The 18,047-nt window shown below is 35.2% G+C and overlaps 1 protein-coding gene across 12 annotated transcripts in view; it reads left to right on the plus strand.

The window, feature by feature from the left end:
• The window catches only part of ZNF148 (zinc finger protein 148), a 120,777-nt gene that overhangs the window by 41,527 nt on the left and 61,203 nt on the right, over nt 1–18,047 (plus strand). For 6 of the 12 annotated variants that reach the window (XM_023623598.2, XM_070243644.1, XM_023623602.2 and 3 more), the window contains 3 exons: nt 160–295; nt 9,168–9,226; nt 9,652–10,000. In XM_023623598.2, coding sequence (XP_023479366.1) covers nt 9,668–10,000 — 333 coding nt within the window. In that variant the 5' untranslated portion in view covers nt 160–295; nt 9,168–9,226; nt 9,652–9,667. The remainder of the gene's footprint in view (nt 1–159; nt 296–9,167; nt 9,227–9,651; nt 10,001–18,047) is intronic. The other 6 variants (XM_023623601.2, XM_070243646.1, XM_070243648.1 and 3 more) reach the window with 1 other exon arrangement.

Genomic DNA, 18,047 nt, shown 5'->3' on the forward strand with positions numbered 1-18,047 from the left:
AAAACAAGTCATTGCACTGAGCATTCAGGCATAGTCAACTGTTTACAAAAAGTGATCACTTCATTATTCATACCAGTTTCTCCATATTGTATTTGTACAGTATTTTTCCCTCCATGAGTAATGTGTTTTGTTTGTTGTTTTCCATTTTTCTTTTTGTAGGAATTGGATGGCATAAGTGATTAAGGTGGTATTGAGGGTCTCTGAAGCTTATGAAAGGTAGAAACTCAACCATGATTTCTTTTTCAACTCTACAGCATTTCCTTCCTTGAAGTCTTCATTTTTACTTTAGTCTCAGGTAACTTCAATACTTATATTTCATAATCATGAATAAGTAAACTTTTTCAGATATGAAACCATTTTTTGTCTGCTAGAATTTCATGTTGAATTTATATAATAGTTTCTTTATGTTTTGGCATTTATATCTGGAAGAAACTTGGGGTTTAATCTTTTTCTTGAGAAAGTATTGTTAAAAGAAAATCAGTGAATAATGATATTGTTTTAGATTTTAAGTTTGGTTTAGCACAGAAAAATAAGTCTAGCTTATTATGTAATCTGAAGTGAAATTTCAGTGGGAAGGTATTTTCTTCTTTAATCCTTTTTCTCAGCAGAGTTATTGCATTTTTCACCTGCCTGTCATTGACACATACATACCCCGTTAAATTTTCCAGAATTTGCAGGAAAACTCTGTTTTCATATGTGGGAAAATTAGACCTATTAATCAAATTTAATGGTGTTTGGCATATAATTTTTAAAATGAAAAAGGGTACTTGTTAACTGTACATTCGTATGTAATGTATGTTTGCCTGCACCGATATAAAGAAGCAGTCATGTAGATAATTCAGTAATCACTTATATTAGATATGTTAGTTAAAATATAGACTTGACTACTGTGACAGAGGCTTAAAAAGGTAGAAATATATGTCTGTTTATTTGCAAAGTCCATGTGAACAATCTTGAGATTGTATGGAGTCCTCCAGAGTCACCATGGCCTAGGCTTCTCTGTCTTGCTCTGCCATCCTTAATATGTGGCTTCTCTTCTGTGGTCCAAGATGGTTACCATCCTGTCTGCCAATAAGGGGAAAGACAAGGGAAGAACATTTTCCTCTCCTTCCCATAAGGGGAGTTGTGTATATCACTTCTGCTCACATCCCAGTGGCTATAACTTTGTCACATGACCACAACCAGCTGCAAGGGAGATTGGGAAATGAGTCTTAGCTAGGTGGCGGCGTGTCTCACTTAATATTTTATTATTGGGCAAGAAGGAGAGAACAGATTCTGGGGGTACAGCTAGCTGTCTATCACATTAGGGTTAGTGTCAGATTTACTTTCCACTTTTCTAGTTTAGACTAAAATTAAAATATAATTTTTATTGTTCAAGACATATTGACTCTGGACCTGGAACAATACTTTGGAAATTGTGCTTATTTAAGTTCTGACACAATTCTAATTTTGTAACTAGTCATCATGGTTCTTTGACTAAACACTGTTAGTCTTGATGTTATAAGATGGAGTAAGATATTAAAAGTTAAAATTGACTTGAGATAATTCCACATTTTCACTGCCATTAGGTTGAAGTGATTTGTGTGACGTTTTAGACTCTAAGGCAAGGTTAAGGGGTTTGGGTGGGAGGATCTTGTTAGCTACTCATAAAGCTAAATGATCCTTCTAATTCCAAATGTTTATTCTAAATGTTTAGATATGATCAGAACAACTTATTCTCAAAGACATTATATACTTTAAGTAGTTCTTTTTAGATGAAAAGTATTTCATTGTACATTACATTTTATGGTTCTTGTCTTTTTGTAAATCCTGTACTTTGAAACAATTATCAAATAGTGTATGTTTCCATTAGAGAATTTATTAAAGGATTGGAAACTAGTTGTCAGTTTTCCACCATAGTTTATGTCAACCTCAACATGTATAAACCTTGGTACCATTTTTGAGAGACTTGAGATAATTAGTTTTGATAAATTTGTGTACTTGTATACATATTTATATTAGGCCTGTTGATTTAAGTTTATTAATAAATGGTGATAAGACATCATAGATGTTTTTGGCGTTGAAGGTGATGAGCACATTTTTATTTCTATTGTACTTCCCAAGTCGGGTTTGTGCCATTCAAGTGAGAGCATTTATCTGATGTTGAAAAAATGAAATGTTGATTTAAATAGTTAACGCTTTTCTATTCTTCAGTGAGTCTTGGATACTATATACTACATATTAAAAATAACTTAGGTGTTTAATGTTTGTTCACATAATGTACAGGGAAGTCAGTTTTAAGAAGTATTTTTGATATTCTTTTTTATTACACAAGACTGTAGAAAATTCATAGTTTCCTAATAGAATGCGTGTTTATAATATTAATGTTTGAATTGTTGGTATTGGCATAAAATGTGATGGATGAAACAACTAGATCCAGCAGAAGGTAGGGTTCTCTTTTCTTTGGACCTTTTTTGCCTTTTCCCTCTCCCTCTCTTTTTTAAGATAAAATATAGCTGTTTCTTAACAGTTTGAATCGCCATAAATTTGATGTTTTAATGTTTCTAAATACCACTATTTTCTTGTTGTTATTTTAGAAGACTTGGGTGATAAATATTTGGAGACTATGCTTAGATTCCACTTTATTTGAGGGGGGCTTCAGGCATATAGAAATGCCTGTTAACTTGTGCTTAAATATTTATGAAAAATGATCCCAGGTTTTCTTTAGTTATCTATATTGTATAACATGATTGATCTTAGCCTGTAAATTCTCTTATTAAACATCTTTTATTGTTGCTAGCACTAATCAGAAAGACTGTTTTCTCCAGTTGCCATTATTGTAAATGATGCTTCTATTAGGATGTTTTGAAATAGTAGAAATTTAAAAATCATCAAGGAGCATAGTTTACAAAATATGCGTTACACAGGCAAAATGGTAGTTATACGAAGGTATATCTGAAGGGGTTTCTGAATGTAGAATATGCCTAGATAAGAAGTAGATTTTGTTTTTAAATTAGAGATGAAGCAATTTTTTGCTTAGATCGAAACTATACTTTTGGAAAATGAGAGAGAATAGAAAATTTCTTAGGAATGGACAAGTTGCAGATTGTTAAATCTGTATTGATCGTGGTTTTGTCTTTTGCTTTGTCTGACCAGTTGATCTTGAGGCTGATTGATACTTGTATTTCTAGTGCTGATTTTTTTTTTTTTTTGGTGAGGAAGATTGGCCCTGAGCTCACGTCTGTTGCCATTCTTCCTCTATTTTGTATGTGGATCTCTGCCACAGCATGGCTTAATGAGCAGTGTGTGGGTCTATGCCCAGGATCTGAACCTGTGAACCCCAGGCCACCAAAGCAGAGCACGTGAACTTAACCACTAAGCTACCTGGCCGGCCCTTAATGCTGATACTTTTAAGGTGTAATTTCTTACTGACTCCTACATAGGTTAGAAATATCCAAATTAATGTAATTGGCGTCCTCCAGACAACAAGGAGTTTGCTGAAAATGTTTTGAATTGGAAGTAATTTGTGAAATCTAGCTTTTTGTTTTTATCTGTTTCAGAATAGGTTCTTTTGAGTACTTCTCTTCTGTCTACAAGTGAAGTCTCTTTATAGGTTGAATGGGTTCTGGTATAAGGCAGGATATTGTTGATTTGGGAGAATATTTTGAGTTGGAAATTATTCTTTTTATAGAAAAGAATGATATTTAGGTTCCTAAGCTTGCCCACTATAATCTGTTTTGACTCATATAGTTCAAGTTCTTCAAGATTTGAAGAATGGAAGGATTAAGAGGGTATATGTTAAACCTGTGAAAAAAAGAATGTGGAGAAATTCGGATGTGAGTAATAGATGGAAGTGGGAAAACAGGAAATGTAGAAAGTGTCCATTCCTCCTGAAGGAGAAAAAGGGATTCTGTGTCACAAAGTTCTCCAGTGGTAGCAATGAGATGGGGGTAGCCAGCTAAGGAGTGTTGGATTGCTTTACCAAGCCAAGTAGTGGTGACAGGTGGCCTCAGATAGGTGGATGAGGAGAGAATTCAGTGAGTTCTTATATTGTGTCCAGGGCCTTTTCAAGGTAGGAGATGGTATGGTATCATAGAAAGTGTGTTAAACCACGTGAGCCTGGTTTGAAATCCCAGCTTGCCTCCTAGCTATGTGACATTGGGTAAACCCGGTTTCTTCATCTGGTAAATGGGGATATACTGTTACTGTCTTGAGTGTTATTGTAAATATTAAATGAAGTAACGTGTATAAATGTGCCCAGCACAGGGTTTTGCATTTAGTAGGTCCTCAACACGTGTTAGTTGTCCTTCCTCTCCAGGCTATGATAATCTCTGAACTTTATAATACAGAGTCAAACCTATTAATAAATTTAGAAAGATAGTTTCCTCATTAATTGCATAGAACTTCCGTAAAAAAACTCAGTAAGCATCCTAAGTGCCTTGTATAGTTGATTAAAAATAAGTAGTAATGCCCAACTTGTCCATGTGTTATGCTTCTGTTAACTTTGTCCTCTGAAAACAAACCCTAACAGTCTCCACAGCTTAGGAAATAATTGTCACAAATACTTGTATTAAAAGCCCATGTCTTTAATTCCTTATTAAAAGCCCTGATTCAGAGCTTATTTACTCTATTTCAACTTGCAAATATATAAAGCTTAGTTTCTAATTGTTTGCACACAGTTGATTAGAAGCATTAAATTAGAAGGTGACAATAAGAGGAGTCAGCTGTCTCTTCTGGAAGACAGGAGAGAGTAGTGGCTGATAATTTATGTTCTCTTTAAGTACGTCATTGCCATTAGGCTTGAATGACTGGGGTTACTTAATCGGCTACAGTTGGGATTACTTTCACACAGCTGAACCAAACATTTTTCAATAGAAAAGGATGGGTAGGGGTGTGTGTGCAAGAGAGGGAATTGAATGGGGCAGGAAGCGGAATTGTGGCTTCCTAAATATCCCTGTTGTACCTTTGAGCTTTTCTGGCAGAGGGTTGGAGATGAAGGAAGAATAAAACTTGGAAGGGGGAAAAGAATGCGGTTTGAAGTAATCCATTGAAGGGAGATTTAGGAGAAATTGGCCCGAGCTGGGCCCCTTCCTTTTCTTCCTCTCTCCTGCTCTGTTCTAGTTTTTAGCAATCTCTGTTCTGGGTAACTTGAGTTCCAGAAGGAGTGCCGTCCCACCTTTAGCTGAATTAGCCCTAGGACGTCATTGTCAGCCCTCTCTTGGCTCTTAACAACTCTGCTATTTTATACCCTTTGTCAACTGCCCAGGGTCCCTTTGCTTACAAAATGATGGGTCCCCACAAGGAGCTCAGGGTGGCTTATTGCTCGTTACTCCACCTCGTCCCTCTTTTTCCCAATTTGGACCCAGGCTCCTGGCAGTGCAAATTAATTGCATTTATTAATTTGCATATTTCTTTTATTTCTTTTTATTTCTTTTTTCTTCCAGAGCAGTCTTTCATTTAATTGACATGACTTGAAGCATTATTTCTTCCTCTCTGCTGTGTAATAATATCTAACTCCTGCATTTCCGTTTATTGTATAGACATTTGGGTCAAAAAGCAGTTGGCTTTTGGAAGGTTTAGCAGGAAGAGACATTTAACTGTTCACATCTTAGTATGGATTGATTACATCGGTTTCCTTTCTTACACTTGGCTGATCCTCCCTGAAAATGGTGAAGTTAGCGAAGGGGAGTAGCCTGTGTTAACTTCTGAGCACGGGCCTTTTGTCATATTCGGTCTGTGAAAGTGCAGTGAGGCCTATGAGAGCTCTGACTGAGAGCGTGTAGGAGTTAGAAGGGGCAGAGTGGAAGACGATAAGCACTTATCAGAGAGCTTCAAGGACAGTAAAAAAATAGTTTCTTTACTTTATCGTTTTTCTTAGTGTAGCTTTGCCCTTTTCCCTTTTGTAATAGGCTTGATGAAATTAACTTTTTGTTTGAGAGGCTTGTTTCGTTTCCTGTCCAGCTTACCCTGCCCAGACACCAGTTGAGGTGTGTGATACAAGTATGGCTCACTTTGTCTGTGTATCTTCTTGATTTTTTCCACTTAGTATATGTTGGAGAACTTTTCACCCAGCACACATAGCAACCTCATTCCTTTTAACAGCTGCGTAGATCCCATTGTGTGGTTGAATCGTAATTAATTTGACAAGTCTCTTAGTGGGTGCTTAGGTTGTTTCCAATCTTTTCCCATTAAAGGGTTGCACCAAACATCCTTGTGCATGTATCTTTGGTTAATTTCTATGAATAAGCCCACAGGATTGTGTTTATCCCTAGCAGTGAGGTTGCTGACTCAACGGTATGTGCAGTTTTCATTTTGATAGGTATTTCCAAGGCTCACCAAAAACCTTGTAAGAACAGTGTTCATTGATAGCAAAATCTGTGTTGGTATCTTAGCATTTTCTGGTATTTCAGGGAAATTGTTTCAAAAACAGTTTCTGGCTAGACAATAACTTGAAATGTATGGCTTAATTTGAGGTGATAGGAATAAGAAACTGTATGTAAAAAAGGAAGACTCCAGTTTGTGTGTATATGGCCTGTTTTCAAGAAAATTATCCAAGAAGTCAAGTTTGTCTTCCCTTTACAGTATTTCTGCTTCCTTTCCATTTACTACCTCTGTATTGAGGTGTACTCTCTTCCCGTTCCAAGTTCCTCACTCTGGCACTTTATGCAAACCTGCCTTTTCCCCCAAAATATTCTCAATCCCCAAAGGACTTTGACTTCCTCATTACTTATTACTTCAGCCTGATGTTAGGGATAAGGTTGGTAAAAAAAATTATAATTTACATATTAACAATATATTATAGGAGTATAGTTTTAAATAGTATGCATATATTAGGATATGCTAAATTTTTAAAAAATTAATGAGGTATATGATCAAAAATGTTGGAGTTGGTGATCATTGCTTTAGGGGAATGTAGACCTTGTGTTGAGTTAATAAGTTAGCTTCAACTTTAGCTACTCTTTTTTTTTTTTCCTGAGGAAGATTCGCCCTGAGCTAACATCTGTGCCAATCTTCCTCTTTTTCATATGTGGGTTGCTGCCACAGCATGGCCGCTGACAAGTAGTGTAGATCTGTGCCTGGAACCAGGCTGCTGAAGCGGAGTGCACCTAACTTAACTGCTAGGCCATGGGGCCAGCCCTGCTACTTTTTATTTTTTTTTTTAAAACTAAGTTCTGTCCTAGGTCAGTTTCTCTAAGTTGATCTTTTAATAACTTCTTCTACATCCTCCATATTCTTTAAAAGCCCCAAGTTTTTTGTTTTTAAAAAATAATGACTTATGTGGCAATAGCAGCTTTAGTAGCAACAAAGAATTGCAGTAAAGGGTGGCTTTGTGTATGTATAAATCCCTTTTAAGTTAGAGGCTTTCCAGGTTCTTTAAGAAAACAGTAAATAGATGAGAAGAATGTAATTGATTTGGTAAGAATTTCCAAGGAAATGGCCAGAATAAGCAAATTGTAGCCCTAAAAGACTTGTTTCACTTAGTTGTAGGATAGTTTATTCTGTAAGAACTGTGATAAATAGAATATTTGAAGACGACAGTTATTTGGTGATAGATTTGTAATCTTTGTCCTTTAGATTTCAAGTTTGCTACTTAAAGATTTTGAAAAATGAAATCAGATTCTTGGTCCTTTGTCCTATATATATTCTAAACTGATAATATCTGGTACCAGGGAAGACCAGATTATCAAGTATGAATTATATTTTATTTTGTTTACTTTGCTGTTTATATAAGCTGTTTTTTTGAGCTGTTGTCTAGGTAAAGGTTTCTCCCTGGATGATAATGTTAGTAAATGAGAGTATTTAGATTTCAGTATTGTGTTTGAATTTAACCGATTGTTTATTTTACCTCTGAAAGCTGTGATCAAGGTAGTAACCATTACCTACCTGATTGATTTGGGAAAGAGGTGACTAAACTGAGACACAGTGAATGCATTTACTAATTGTGGGCCCTTCGTATTGGGTAGGATATGTATGTCTGTTTCACACAGTCTGATAATAGAAGTTGGTTTTAAAAAACAAATTTGGTACCAGCACTTTGACCTTCTTTGAGATGGTTTCTTTGATTCATGATTTTTGTTATAATTCCTAGAGTAACACAATGGAATATGAATTTACAGCAACCAAAGTTAGAAGGGCAGATTTAATATTGTCTGTCTTTTCTATAATAATGGAGAAAATAAAATCATGTAACTATTTAATAGTGTTTGGTTCTTATGACCTATTAAATTTATTTAATCATGTGCAACTACTTAATGTATTAGTAATGGAAATACTACTTTTATTTCATTTTAACAAATTTAAAAACATTTGTAAATAAATAACATAGAAAGTTTCAAATTAGAGATAAATATAAATATGAAAAAAACCTGGTAATTTCACCACCCAGTGTTAGTGTTAATATTGTTAATATTTTAGATAAACCCTTGTACATTCAAACACACACACTCACATATTTCCTTTAATATGTTGGAATATTTCCCCAAATTTTCAAATATATTTCAAGAATATTTCTTAGGACCGTATGGATTTTTTTTGAGTTTCACCATGCTTTAACTTTTTGTTGAAGTACTGTAGTAAGTGACAGAAATGTGCACCTATCACAGATGCACATCTTGAACTTTTACCAGGTGAGCACGTCTGTGCAGCCAGCCTTCAAGGCAGGAGGAAACGTTGCCAGCTTCCAGACGCTCCCCTGGTCCCGCTCCCAGTGGTAGCCCTCCTTCCTGCCAGGGGTAGCCGTTATTCTGATTCTATTTCTAAGAAAAACTGTACAGAGATGGAATTTACATGCAGTAAAATTCACCTATTTTAAGTGTACAATTCAGTGATTTTTAGTAAATTTACCGAGCTGTACAACCATCACTATAGTTTTAAAAAATATGTATGAATATATTTTAACCAGTTTTCTTTTATTGAATACATAGTGTATTTCCAGGTTTTCACTGTTGTAAACTCTACTGTAGTGATTTTCCATATGTTTCTCTGTATACGTTTCTGATTTCGTTAGGATAGGTTCTTAAAAGTCTAATCACTGGTTCAGGGAATATGTGCATTTTTATGGCTTTCAGTACATAATAGTAAATTACCTTTGTAAATAGTTGAACTAATTTATATTCCCACTGTCAGTAGATAAGTGTGTGTTTTTTTTTTTTCCCCACCACTTCAACATTGGATGTAATTTTTAAAAGAGTCATTACCAGTTTGGTGGATGAAATATGGTACCTCGTTCATTTCTTTGATTACTACTGTAAGTGACTATTATTTTATATATTTAGTGACTAAGTTTTCTTTATGATTTGCCTGATAGTGTTTTGTCAGTTTATTTCTTAACAAATGCATCTCTTTTTATTTTTTATTTTTAAGAAATTTTAATATATTAAAGGATATGGATCCTTTGACTGGTGTAATAAATTCTTTCCCCCAATTTGCTTTATTTTTCATAATGAAGTTGACCAGGACTTTATGCCTTAATGTCAAAAATGAAAATTTTTGTTTTACTCTACCAGCCTTTGGAAACCTATCTTGGTACTTTTTAAATTGGAGGCACTACTGAATTACATGAATAAAATTTTTCTGTTAAAGTGTGTACCTTTCATAATTTGAAATTTTAAATATCAAATAGATACATAAAACTAATTTATTATGCTTTGTTGCCAAACTTGGTCTTTCTAGGCAGTTATACTTAAGCATGAACATTGACGACAAACTGGAAGGATTGTTTCTTAAATGTGGCGGCATAGACGAAATGCAGTCTTCCAGGGCAATGGTTGTAATGGGTGGAGTGTCTGGCCAGTCTACCGTGTCTGGGGAACTGCAGGACTCAGTACTTCAAGATCGGAGTATGCCTCACCAGGAGATCCTTGCTGCAGATGAAGTGTTACAGGAAAGTGAAATGAGACAACAAGATATGATATCACATGATGAACTCATGGTCCATGAGGAGACAGTGAAAAATGATGAAGAGCAGATGGAAACACATGAAAGACTTCCTCAAGGACTACAGTATGCACTTAATGTCCCTGTAAGTAATTTCTTTCTAAAGATATTAAACTTATAGTTAGAAATGTAATTAGTGTTGTTTTCAGTAATACTACAAGTCATTCAAAAGATTTTAGAAAATGTTTAAAGGCTAAATAGTTCAAATGGGTGTTCTTAAATAGATATTCTAAATATTGACAGAAATCATAGTTGAAAAGATAAAATTAAGTTTTTGTATTACATACATTTTAGAAGCTTATCTTTTCAAGGATAACATTTATTTCTCTATCAAGATTACTATTTATTAAATTTTAAGTGCTTAATTTTAAAATATATTTTGTTTTAACTTCTGAGTTTCTCCTTAAAGAGTAGAAAGATTGAACCTTGAGCATAACTAGCAAAAGATCATACATTCCATAGTTTTTCCTTCAAATTCTGTAACTCTTGGCAATTCCTGCCTTCTTAATATTTTTCAGTATCTTTCTAGAGTATACCAGCCCTTTAGTCTTTCCTATTTACCCTAGACATATCATGGTTCGTCACCTAAGGTATTCTTTTGTAGGCACCTATAACTTTTTTGGCTTCTTGTTTTTGTTTTTTTTTTGTTACCTAATGACCAGTCAAATTGTAACTGTTATGTAATCCTTTTCTATTCTTTCTGTGATGTTAAACCTGGCTTCCTTTCCGCACATCCAATATACTATACTTTTTCTTTTGCTTCAGGACCTTCATATATCCTGCCTGTAATATTCTCCTCAGCCATACTCCCTCCCTGTTTTTTTTTTTAATTCACCCTTTTTTTTTTTTTTTTTTTTTAAGATTTTATTTTTTCCTTTTTCTCCCCAAAGCCCCCCGGTACATAGTTGTATATTCTTCGATGTGGGTCCTTCTAGTTGTGGCATGTGGGACGCTGCCTCAGCGTGGTTCGATGAGCAGTGCCATGTCCGCGCCCAGGATTCGAACCAACGAAACACTGGGCCGCCTGCAGCGGAGCGCGCGAACTTAACCACTCGGCCACGGGGCCAGCCCCCCTCCCTGTTTTTTTAACCTAGTTAGTACATCATCGTCAGCCTGCCACTTCTGTCCAGTCTAGGTTGAGTCCTTGCAATAGAGACTTGTGATTACTTGTTCATGTCCTATGTCTCTGATAGATTGTGGGCTCTGTGAGAGCGTAAATTGTGTCTTAGTTTCCATTCTATCCCGGATGTTGACACATGCTGTGGAGGAATGGTTAACTACTTATAGTTGTGTTCTCACCAACTTTTACCTAGCCCATTGCAGTAGTCTTTTTTTTTTTTTTTAGCCTGTTGATGTGATGGATTATGTTAATTGATTTTTGAATGTTGAACCAGCCTTACTTACCCGGAATAAATCCCACTTGGTTGTGGTATATAATTCTTTTTATACGTTGTTGGATTCAATTTGCTGATACTTTGTTGAGGATGTTTACATCTGTGTTCATGAGATATATTGGTCTAGCTTTCTTTTATTCTAGTATCTTTGTTTGATTTTGGTGTTAGAGTGATCCTAACTTCGTAGAATGAGTTAAGAGTACTCTCCCTGCTTCTCTTTTCTGGAAGATTGTGGAGAATTGGTATAATTTCTTCCTTAAGTATTTGATAGAATTTACCAGTGAATCCATATGGCCTGGTGCTTTCTTTTTTGGAAGGTTATTAATTACTGATTCAATTTCTTTAATAGATAACAGGCCTATTTAGATTGTCTCTTTCTTCTTAGTGAGTTTTGGCAGATTTTGTCTTCCAAGAAATTGGTCCGTTTCATCTAGGTTATCAAATTTCTGGGCATAGAGTTGTTCATAGTATTCCTTTATTATCCCTTTAATATCCAGGGGGTCTGTAGTGATGGCCCTACTTTGATTTCTGATATTAATTATTTGTGTCTTCTTAGCCTGGCTGCAAGCTTGCTCCCCCACCTTTTTTTTTTTAATACCATCTTAACAACTTTTAAGCATACAGTTCAATAATGTTAACTATATTTATGTTGTTGTACAAAAGCTCTCTAGAACTGTTGCATCTTGTAAAACTGAATCTCTATACCCAATGAACAACAGTTCTCCATTTTACCCTCCCCACAGTGGAGGCTTACTAATTTTATTGATATTTTAAAGGAACCAGCTTTTGATTTTCTCTCTTGATTTCCAATTTTCAATTTCATTCATTTATGCTTTTTTTTTTTTTTTTTTTTGGTGAGGAAGATTGTCCCTGAGCTAACATTTGTGCCATTCTTCCTCTGTTTTGTATGTGGGATGCTGCCACAGCAGGACTTGTTGAATGGTCTGTAGATCTGTGCCAGGGATCTGAACTCACAGACCCCATGCCACCAAAGTGGAGCGCGCAAACCTAAGTGCTAGGCCATTAGGTTGGCCTGTCTGCTCTAAATTTTATGATTTCTTTCCTTTTGTTATTTTGGATTTAATTTCTTTTTTTCTAGTTTTGTAAGGTGAAAGTTGAGATGATTGATTTGAGATCTTTCTTCTTTTCTGATATATGTATTCAGTGCTATAAATTTCCCTCTAAGCACTGTTTTTGTTGTGTCCCACAAATTTTGATGTTGTATTTTTATTTTCATTTAGTTCAATATATCTTTTAATTTCTCCTGAGATTTCTTCTTTGATTCATGTGTTATTTATAAGTGTATTGTTTAATCTCCAAGCATTTTGGGATTTTCCAGCTATTTTTCCATTATTGATTTCTAGTTTAATTTCGTTGTGGTCTGAAAGCATATGTTGTATGATTTCTATTCTTTTAAATTTGTTAAGCTGTGTTTTATGGCCATGAGTGTGATCTGTCTTAGTGAATGCTCCATGTGAGCTTGAGAAGAATGTGTGTTCTGCTGTTGGATGAGCAGTCTGTAGATTGCAGTAGCCTTTTTATTGGACTGGCTGTAGTAAGCCTTGTCCAATCTATATTTCAGATAGTTTCTATGGTGATCTTTCACAAATGAGATTTGTACTTCTCACTCCCCTACTAAAACCTCTTCAGAGGTTCCTTGTTGCCAAACAACTAAAATGTGCTCTTTTGCCTGGGCTGGAAGAGCCTTCTTAATCAGCTCCCCTCGTATCTAGCCCCTTAACACAGGAGTCTAAGCCCCTCTCCCCGCTTCATCCTTTAAGCAATTCAAATTACTTTAGTTGCCCAGGTCCACTATGATTTTTTCTATTACTTCTGTATGTGTTATCTTTACCTGTAATATTCTTTGTGGGAATCTACTGTTTGTCACTTCTCTGCTTGAAAACTTTCTCTTTTGTGTAATTTTGATTATGGTAACTAACTTATTTTGCATTTCTTTACTTGAAAGACTATAAAGTCTCTTTTCTGGATCCTGCCTTTTAACTTTGTGTTCTCAATACCTGGGCTATATATAGTAGGCAATACTTGTATTTTTTGAGTGAAAATACATTTTTTTTTAAATTTAGGAAAAGTTTAAAGTGAAATGCTCTCAAATCCTAAGCTTTTATTTCAGAGTTTTGACAACTACATAAATGTGTATAACCCACAGCCCATCAAGATACAGAATATTTCCATCATCCTAGAAAGTTTCTTTGTGTTTCTTCCCTGTCAATCCCCTCCACAACAATTTGTTCTGATTTTTTTTCCCCCATCATAGATTAGTGTTGTCCCTTGAGAACTTCATGTAATTGGAATCATATGTAACTGTTGTGTCTGGCCGTTTTTGCAGCTTATCTGTGTTGGTTGCGTGTATCAGTAAGTAGTTCATTCCTTTTCATAGTTGGTTAAAATTCTGTTGTTTTATTATCCTAAAATTTGTTTATTCATTTCCCTTTTTTATGGTTATTTATGTTATCTCTGGTTTCTTTTCTTTTTTTTTTTTTTTTTAAGATTTTTTTTAATTTTTTTCCTTTTTCTCCCCAAAGCCCCTCTGGTACATAGTTGTATATTCTTCGTTGTGGGTCCTTCTAGTTGTGGTATCTGGGACGCTGCCTCAGCGTGGTTTGATGAGCAGTGCCATGTCCGTGCCCAGGATTCGAACCAACGAAACACTGGGCCGCCTGCAGCGGAGCGCGTGAACTTAAGCACTCGGCCACGGGGCCAGCCCCTGTTATCTCTGGTTTTTAACCTTTATGATTAAAGCTGCTATGAACATTCTTGTACAAGTCTGTTTTCTGTTGGGTACATTTTTATAGAAGTTAAATACTTTTTCTTGTGTTTTCATTTTGTTTGCTCTAGTGTCTGTCTTTGTGTTAGTGTCACAGTATCTTGATTGTTGTATCTGTTACAGTAAATCTTGAAATCAGGTAGTATAAGTCTTCCGCTTTTGTTATTCTTTTGAGAGACTATTGTGACTATTCTAGGTCATTTGCATTTTGGTATAAAATATAGAATCAACCTTTCAGTTTCTATAAAAGGAGCCAGCTAGATTTTGATTGGGATTGCATTGATTCTATATATTGACTTGATGAAAATCAACGTCTGAACAATAGTGGCTTCCAATCCATGAACGTAGGGTATTGCTACATTTGTTTAGGTTTTCTTTAGTTTATCTTAGTACAGTTCTGTGGTTTTCCGTATAAAGTTATTGGACGTAATTTGTTAAATTTACCCCTAAGTATTTCATGCTTTGGATACCGTTGTAAATGGTATTTTGAAGAATTTCGTTGTCTGATTTTGCATGATTGGTATGTAGAAATACAGTTGATTCTTCTTGTATTGACCATTCATCCTGTGTCCTTGTTTCCTGTACTTACTAATTCTAATAGTTATTTTGTAAATTCTTTAGGTTTATTCATGGTCATATTGTCTGATCATATTGTCCATGCATTTTACATCTTCCTTTCCATTCTATATGTCCTTTACTTCTTTTTCCTTCCTTATTGCACTAACTAGGGCCTCCAGTACAATACTGAATAGAAGTAGATATCTTTGCCTTATTCCTGATCTTTAGGGGACTGTGTTCAGTTTTTCACCATTTAGAATTGTTTTAGCTGTAGGTTTTTTATAGATGATCTTTATTAGGTTGAAGAGTTTTCTTTCTAGTTTGATAAGGTTTTTTTTTTTTTTTTAACTATGAAAGGGTGTGTAACTTCATCAAATGCTTTTTCTGTATTGATTAGATGGTCATATGATTTTTTCCCCCTTATCTTAATATAGTGAATTACAGTGATTGACTTTCAAATGTTAAACCAACCTTGCATTCCTGGGATAAACTGCACTTGATCATGATGTGTCATCCTATTTATATGTTGCTGGAATCAGTTTACTAATTTTTAGAAAAATTTGTTATGTATATGTTTGTGAGGGATATTAGATTTCTTGTAGTGTCTTTGTTTTAGTTGTACTAGCCTCATTATAAGTGAGTTAGGAAGTATTTCTTCCTCTTTTTTTCTGAAAAAGTTTGTGATTGGTATTATTTCTACCTTGAGTTTTCTTTATGGGAAAGTTTTTAATTCCAAATTTAATTTTTAAAACATATATAAGGCTACTCGGATTTTAAGTTTTTTTCTTGAATCAGTTTTGATAAATTCTATTTTTCAAGAAATTTGTCCATTTCTTCTTGTTTAATTGAACAAAATGTTTCATAATATTTTCTTATTCTTTTATTGTCTAAAGGATCTATAATGATTTCTTCTTTCTCATTACCGATAGTGGTAATTTGTCTTTTTCTTGGTTAGTCTGAGTAGAGATTTATCAATTTTACTGGTCTTTTAGAAGAATCAAGTTTTGGTTTGTTGATTTTCACTATTCTTTTAAAATTTCATCTCTTTACTTTCTGTTATTTCCTTCCTTCTACTTTACTTTGTTTTTAATTAGCTCTTCTTTTCCTAGCTTTTTAAAGTACAAGGTTTAGATGACCTTTCTGCATTTTTAATGTAAGCATTTGAAGCTCTAAAAGTCTCTTAAGTTCGTTTGTGATTTCTTTTTGGCCTGTGAATCAATTAGAAGTATTTTGTTTAATATCTGAATATTTTGAAAATTTCCAGATATCTTTTTGTCATTAATAGAGAATGTACATTGTATGATTTCAGTCCTTTTAAATTTATTGAGACTTATTTTAGGGCCCAACAAATGATTAGTTTGTGAATGTTCTATATTCACGTGAGTATTCTGGCTGTTGTTGAGTGGGTTATTTTGTGTGTGTCAGTTAAGTCATTGCCTAGTTGTGTTCTTTAACTCTTTTATGTCCTTACTGATCTACTTCTTCTTTAATAGTTAAAGTCTCTTTTCAGAAAGACCCAGTTCAAAAATTATATGTTGCATTAATTGTTGTGTCTCTTTAGTTTTCTTTAGTCTGGGTTAGTTTCACACTTTTAAAATTTTATGATCATAATACTTGAAAGTTAGAGACCATTTAGTTTTGTAGACTGTCTCTCAGTTTGGGTTTATCTGATTTTTCCTCTTAATGAGATTTAAGTTATTGTCTTTGGCAGGGATATTGCAAAAAGTAATGCTCTGTTCTCTCCCCATTCCATTCTAACAGGTGGCACGTGATTTCTTTTTGCCCCATTCTGATGGTGGTTCTCTTTGATCAGTTGATTGAGGCGATATCTGCCAGGTTTTGCCACTGTAAAGTTAATCTCATTCCTCATCACACTTTTTAATTAATTCATTTATTTGTATTAATATGTACTTAGAAGTTTTATTCACTGGGTTAAAATTTATTACTATCCTTATTGTAATGCTTGGTTTAAGATTTGGCCAAATTGAAGCCTCTTTTAGCTGGCTTCTATGTTCTTTTAACATGTCCCATCAATCTTTGAGCACTTTCTTGCCTTCTGTCATAAGATATCTTAGGCTTATCTTACGTTTTCTTGCCTCAACCCTGCAATCAGCCATTTCTTTAAGGAGCCCTAGTTCATTTTAGTGGAGAGTGGTATTTAGAAGCCAAAATCTGGGTGCTCACTGTGCTGCTCATTGCTGTTTGGGTATAGCTGTTCCCAGACCTGTCAATGGACAAAGCCAGAGAATATATGTATATGTGTAATTATATACATTTATATATATATGTGTACACACATTTACATCTATAATTATCTCTATATGTATCAGTATTGAAAAACATGAGCTCCCACTGATACCTCCCATTACAGTCTGTTACCACAGAGTACATCTTAGTTTTCTCCCTTCTGTGTTTTATAACTCCCTTGTTAGACAATGAGCAACTTGGCTTCTATTATTCTTAATATATTTACTTACTTGATCAGACCCTCCACCCCTACCTCCCATGTGTAACCATTTTTCTTTCAATGCCACACCCTTCCCAGACTGATACTGTCTTCAGTCTACCAAGGTTTCTGTACTCCATGGCAGTGCATGCCACTCACTGTCCCCTACATGGATGCCTTTCTCCCCCTGCATGTACTGTGACCACTTGTACTGGCCCTCATCACCACTTGGAGCCCTCCTTATACACTGTGCTTGTCCACGCCCACTATTTGATGCCTTCCTCACCCCACTTAGCTTCTTGCACCTTACTCCAGGCTGCCCACCCCCCACAACATAGACCCTCCCTTAGGCTACTTGGGTTCCAACACCTCATGCTGAGCTGCCCTTCTATGTGGAGAACCTCCTTCCCTGTTTAGACTCTGACGTCTTGTTTTGGGCAGCCCCCCCTCCTCCCCATACAGATGCCCTCTTTATCCTGTCTGGGTTTTGATACCTTGTTCTCCTCTGGCTTATGGCTCTAGGAGTGAATGGTTCATGGAGAGTAAGTGGATAGGGAGGAATGGGAAGGGGAAGGGACAAGATTTATCCTTTTACTTTTTTTTTAATTTAAAAATTATATAGATTATAGGAAGTTGCAAAAATAGTACAGAGAGGTCCCATGTACCCTTCACCCAGTTTGCACCAGTGGTTACATTTTATATAACTATAGAGCAATCTCAAAATCAGGAAATTGACATTGCTACAGTATGTCCAATGTTGTATACTTTATCGCACATGTAGATGTGTGTAACCACCACCACAATCAAGATACAGAATTAATCTGTGATAACAAAGATCTCTCTAGTGCTACTCCTTTGTTGTCACACCTTTTCTCCCCCCCACCCCAAATCCTAACCCCTGCCTATCTTACCCCTGATCTGTTTTCCATTTCTGTAACTTTCATTTTGA

This window comes from Equus caballus, chromosome 19 (genome assembly GCF_041296265.1).
Source record: "Equus caballus isolate H_3958 breed thoroughbred chromosome 19, TB-T2T, whole genome shotgun sequence".
In the NCBI taxonomy this organism is placed as follows: Eukaryota; Metazoa; Chordata; class Mammalia; order Perissodactyla; family Equidae; genus Equus; species Equus caballus.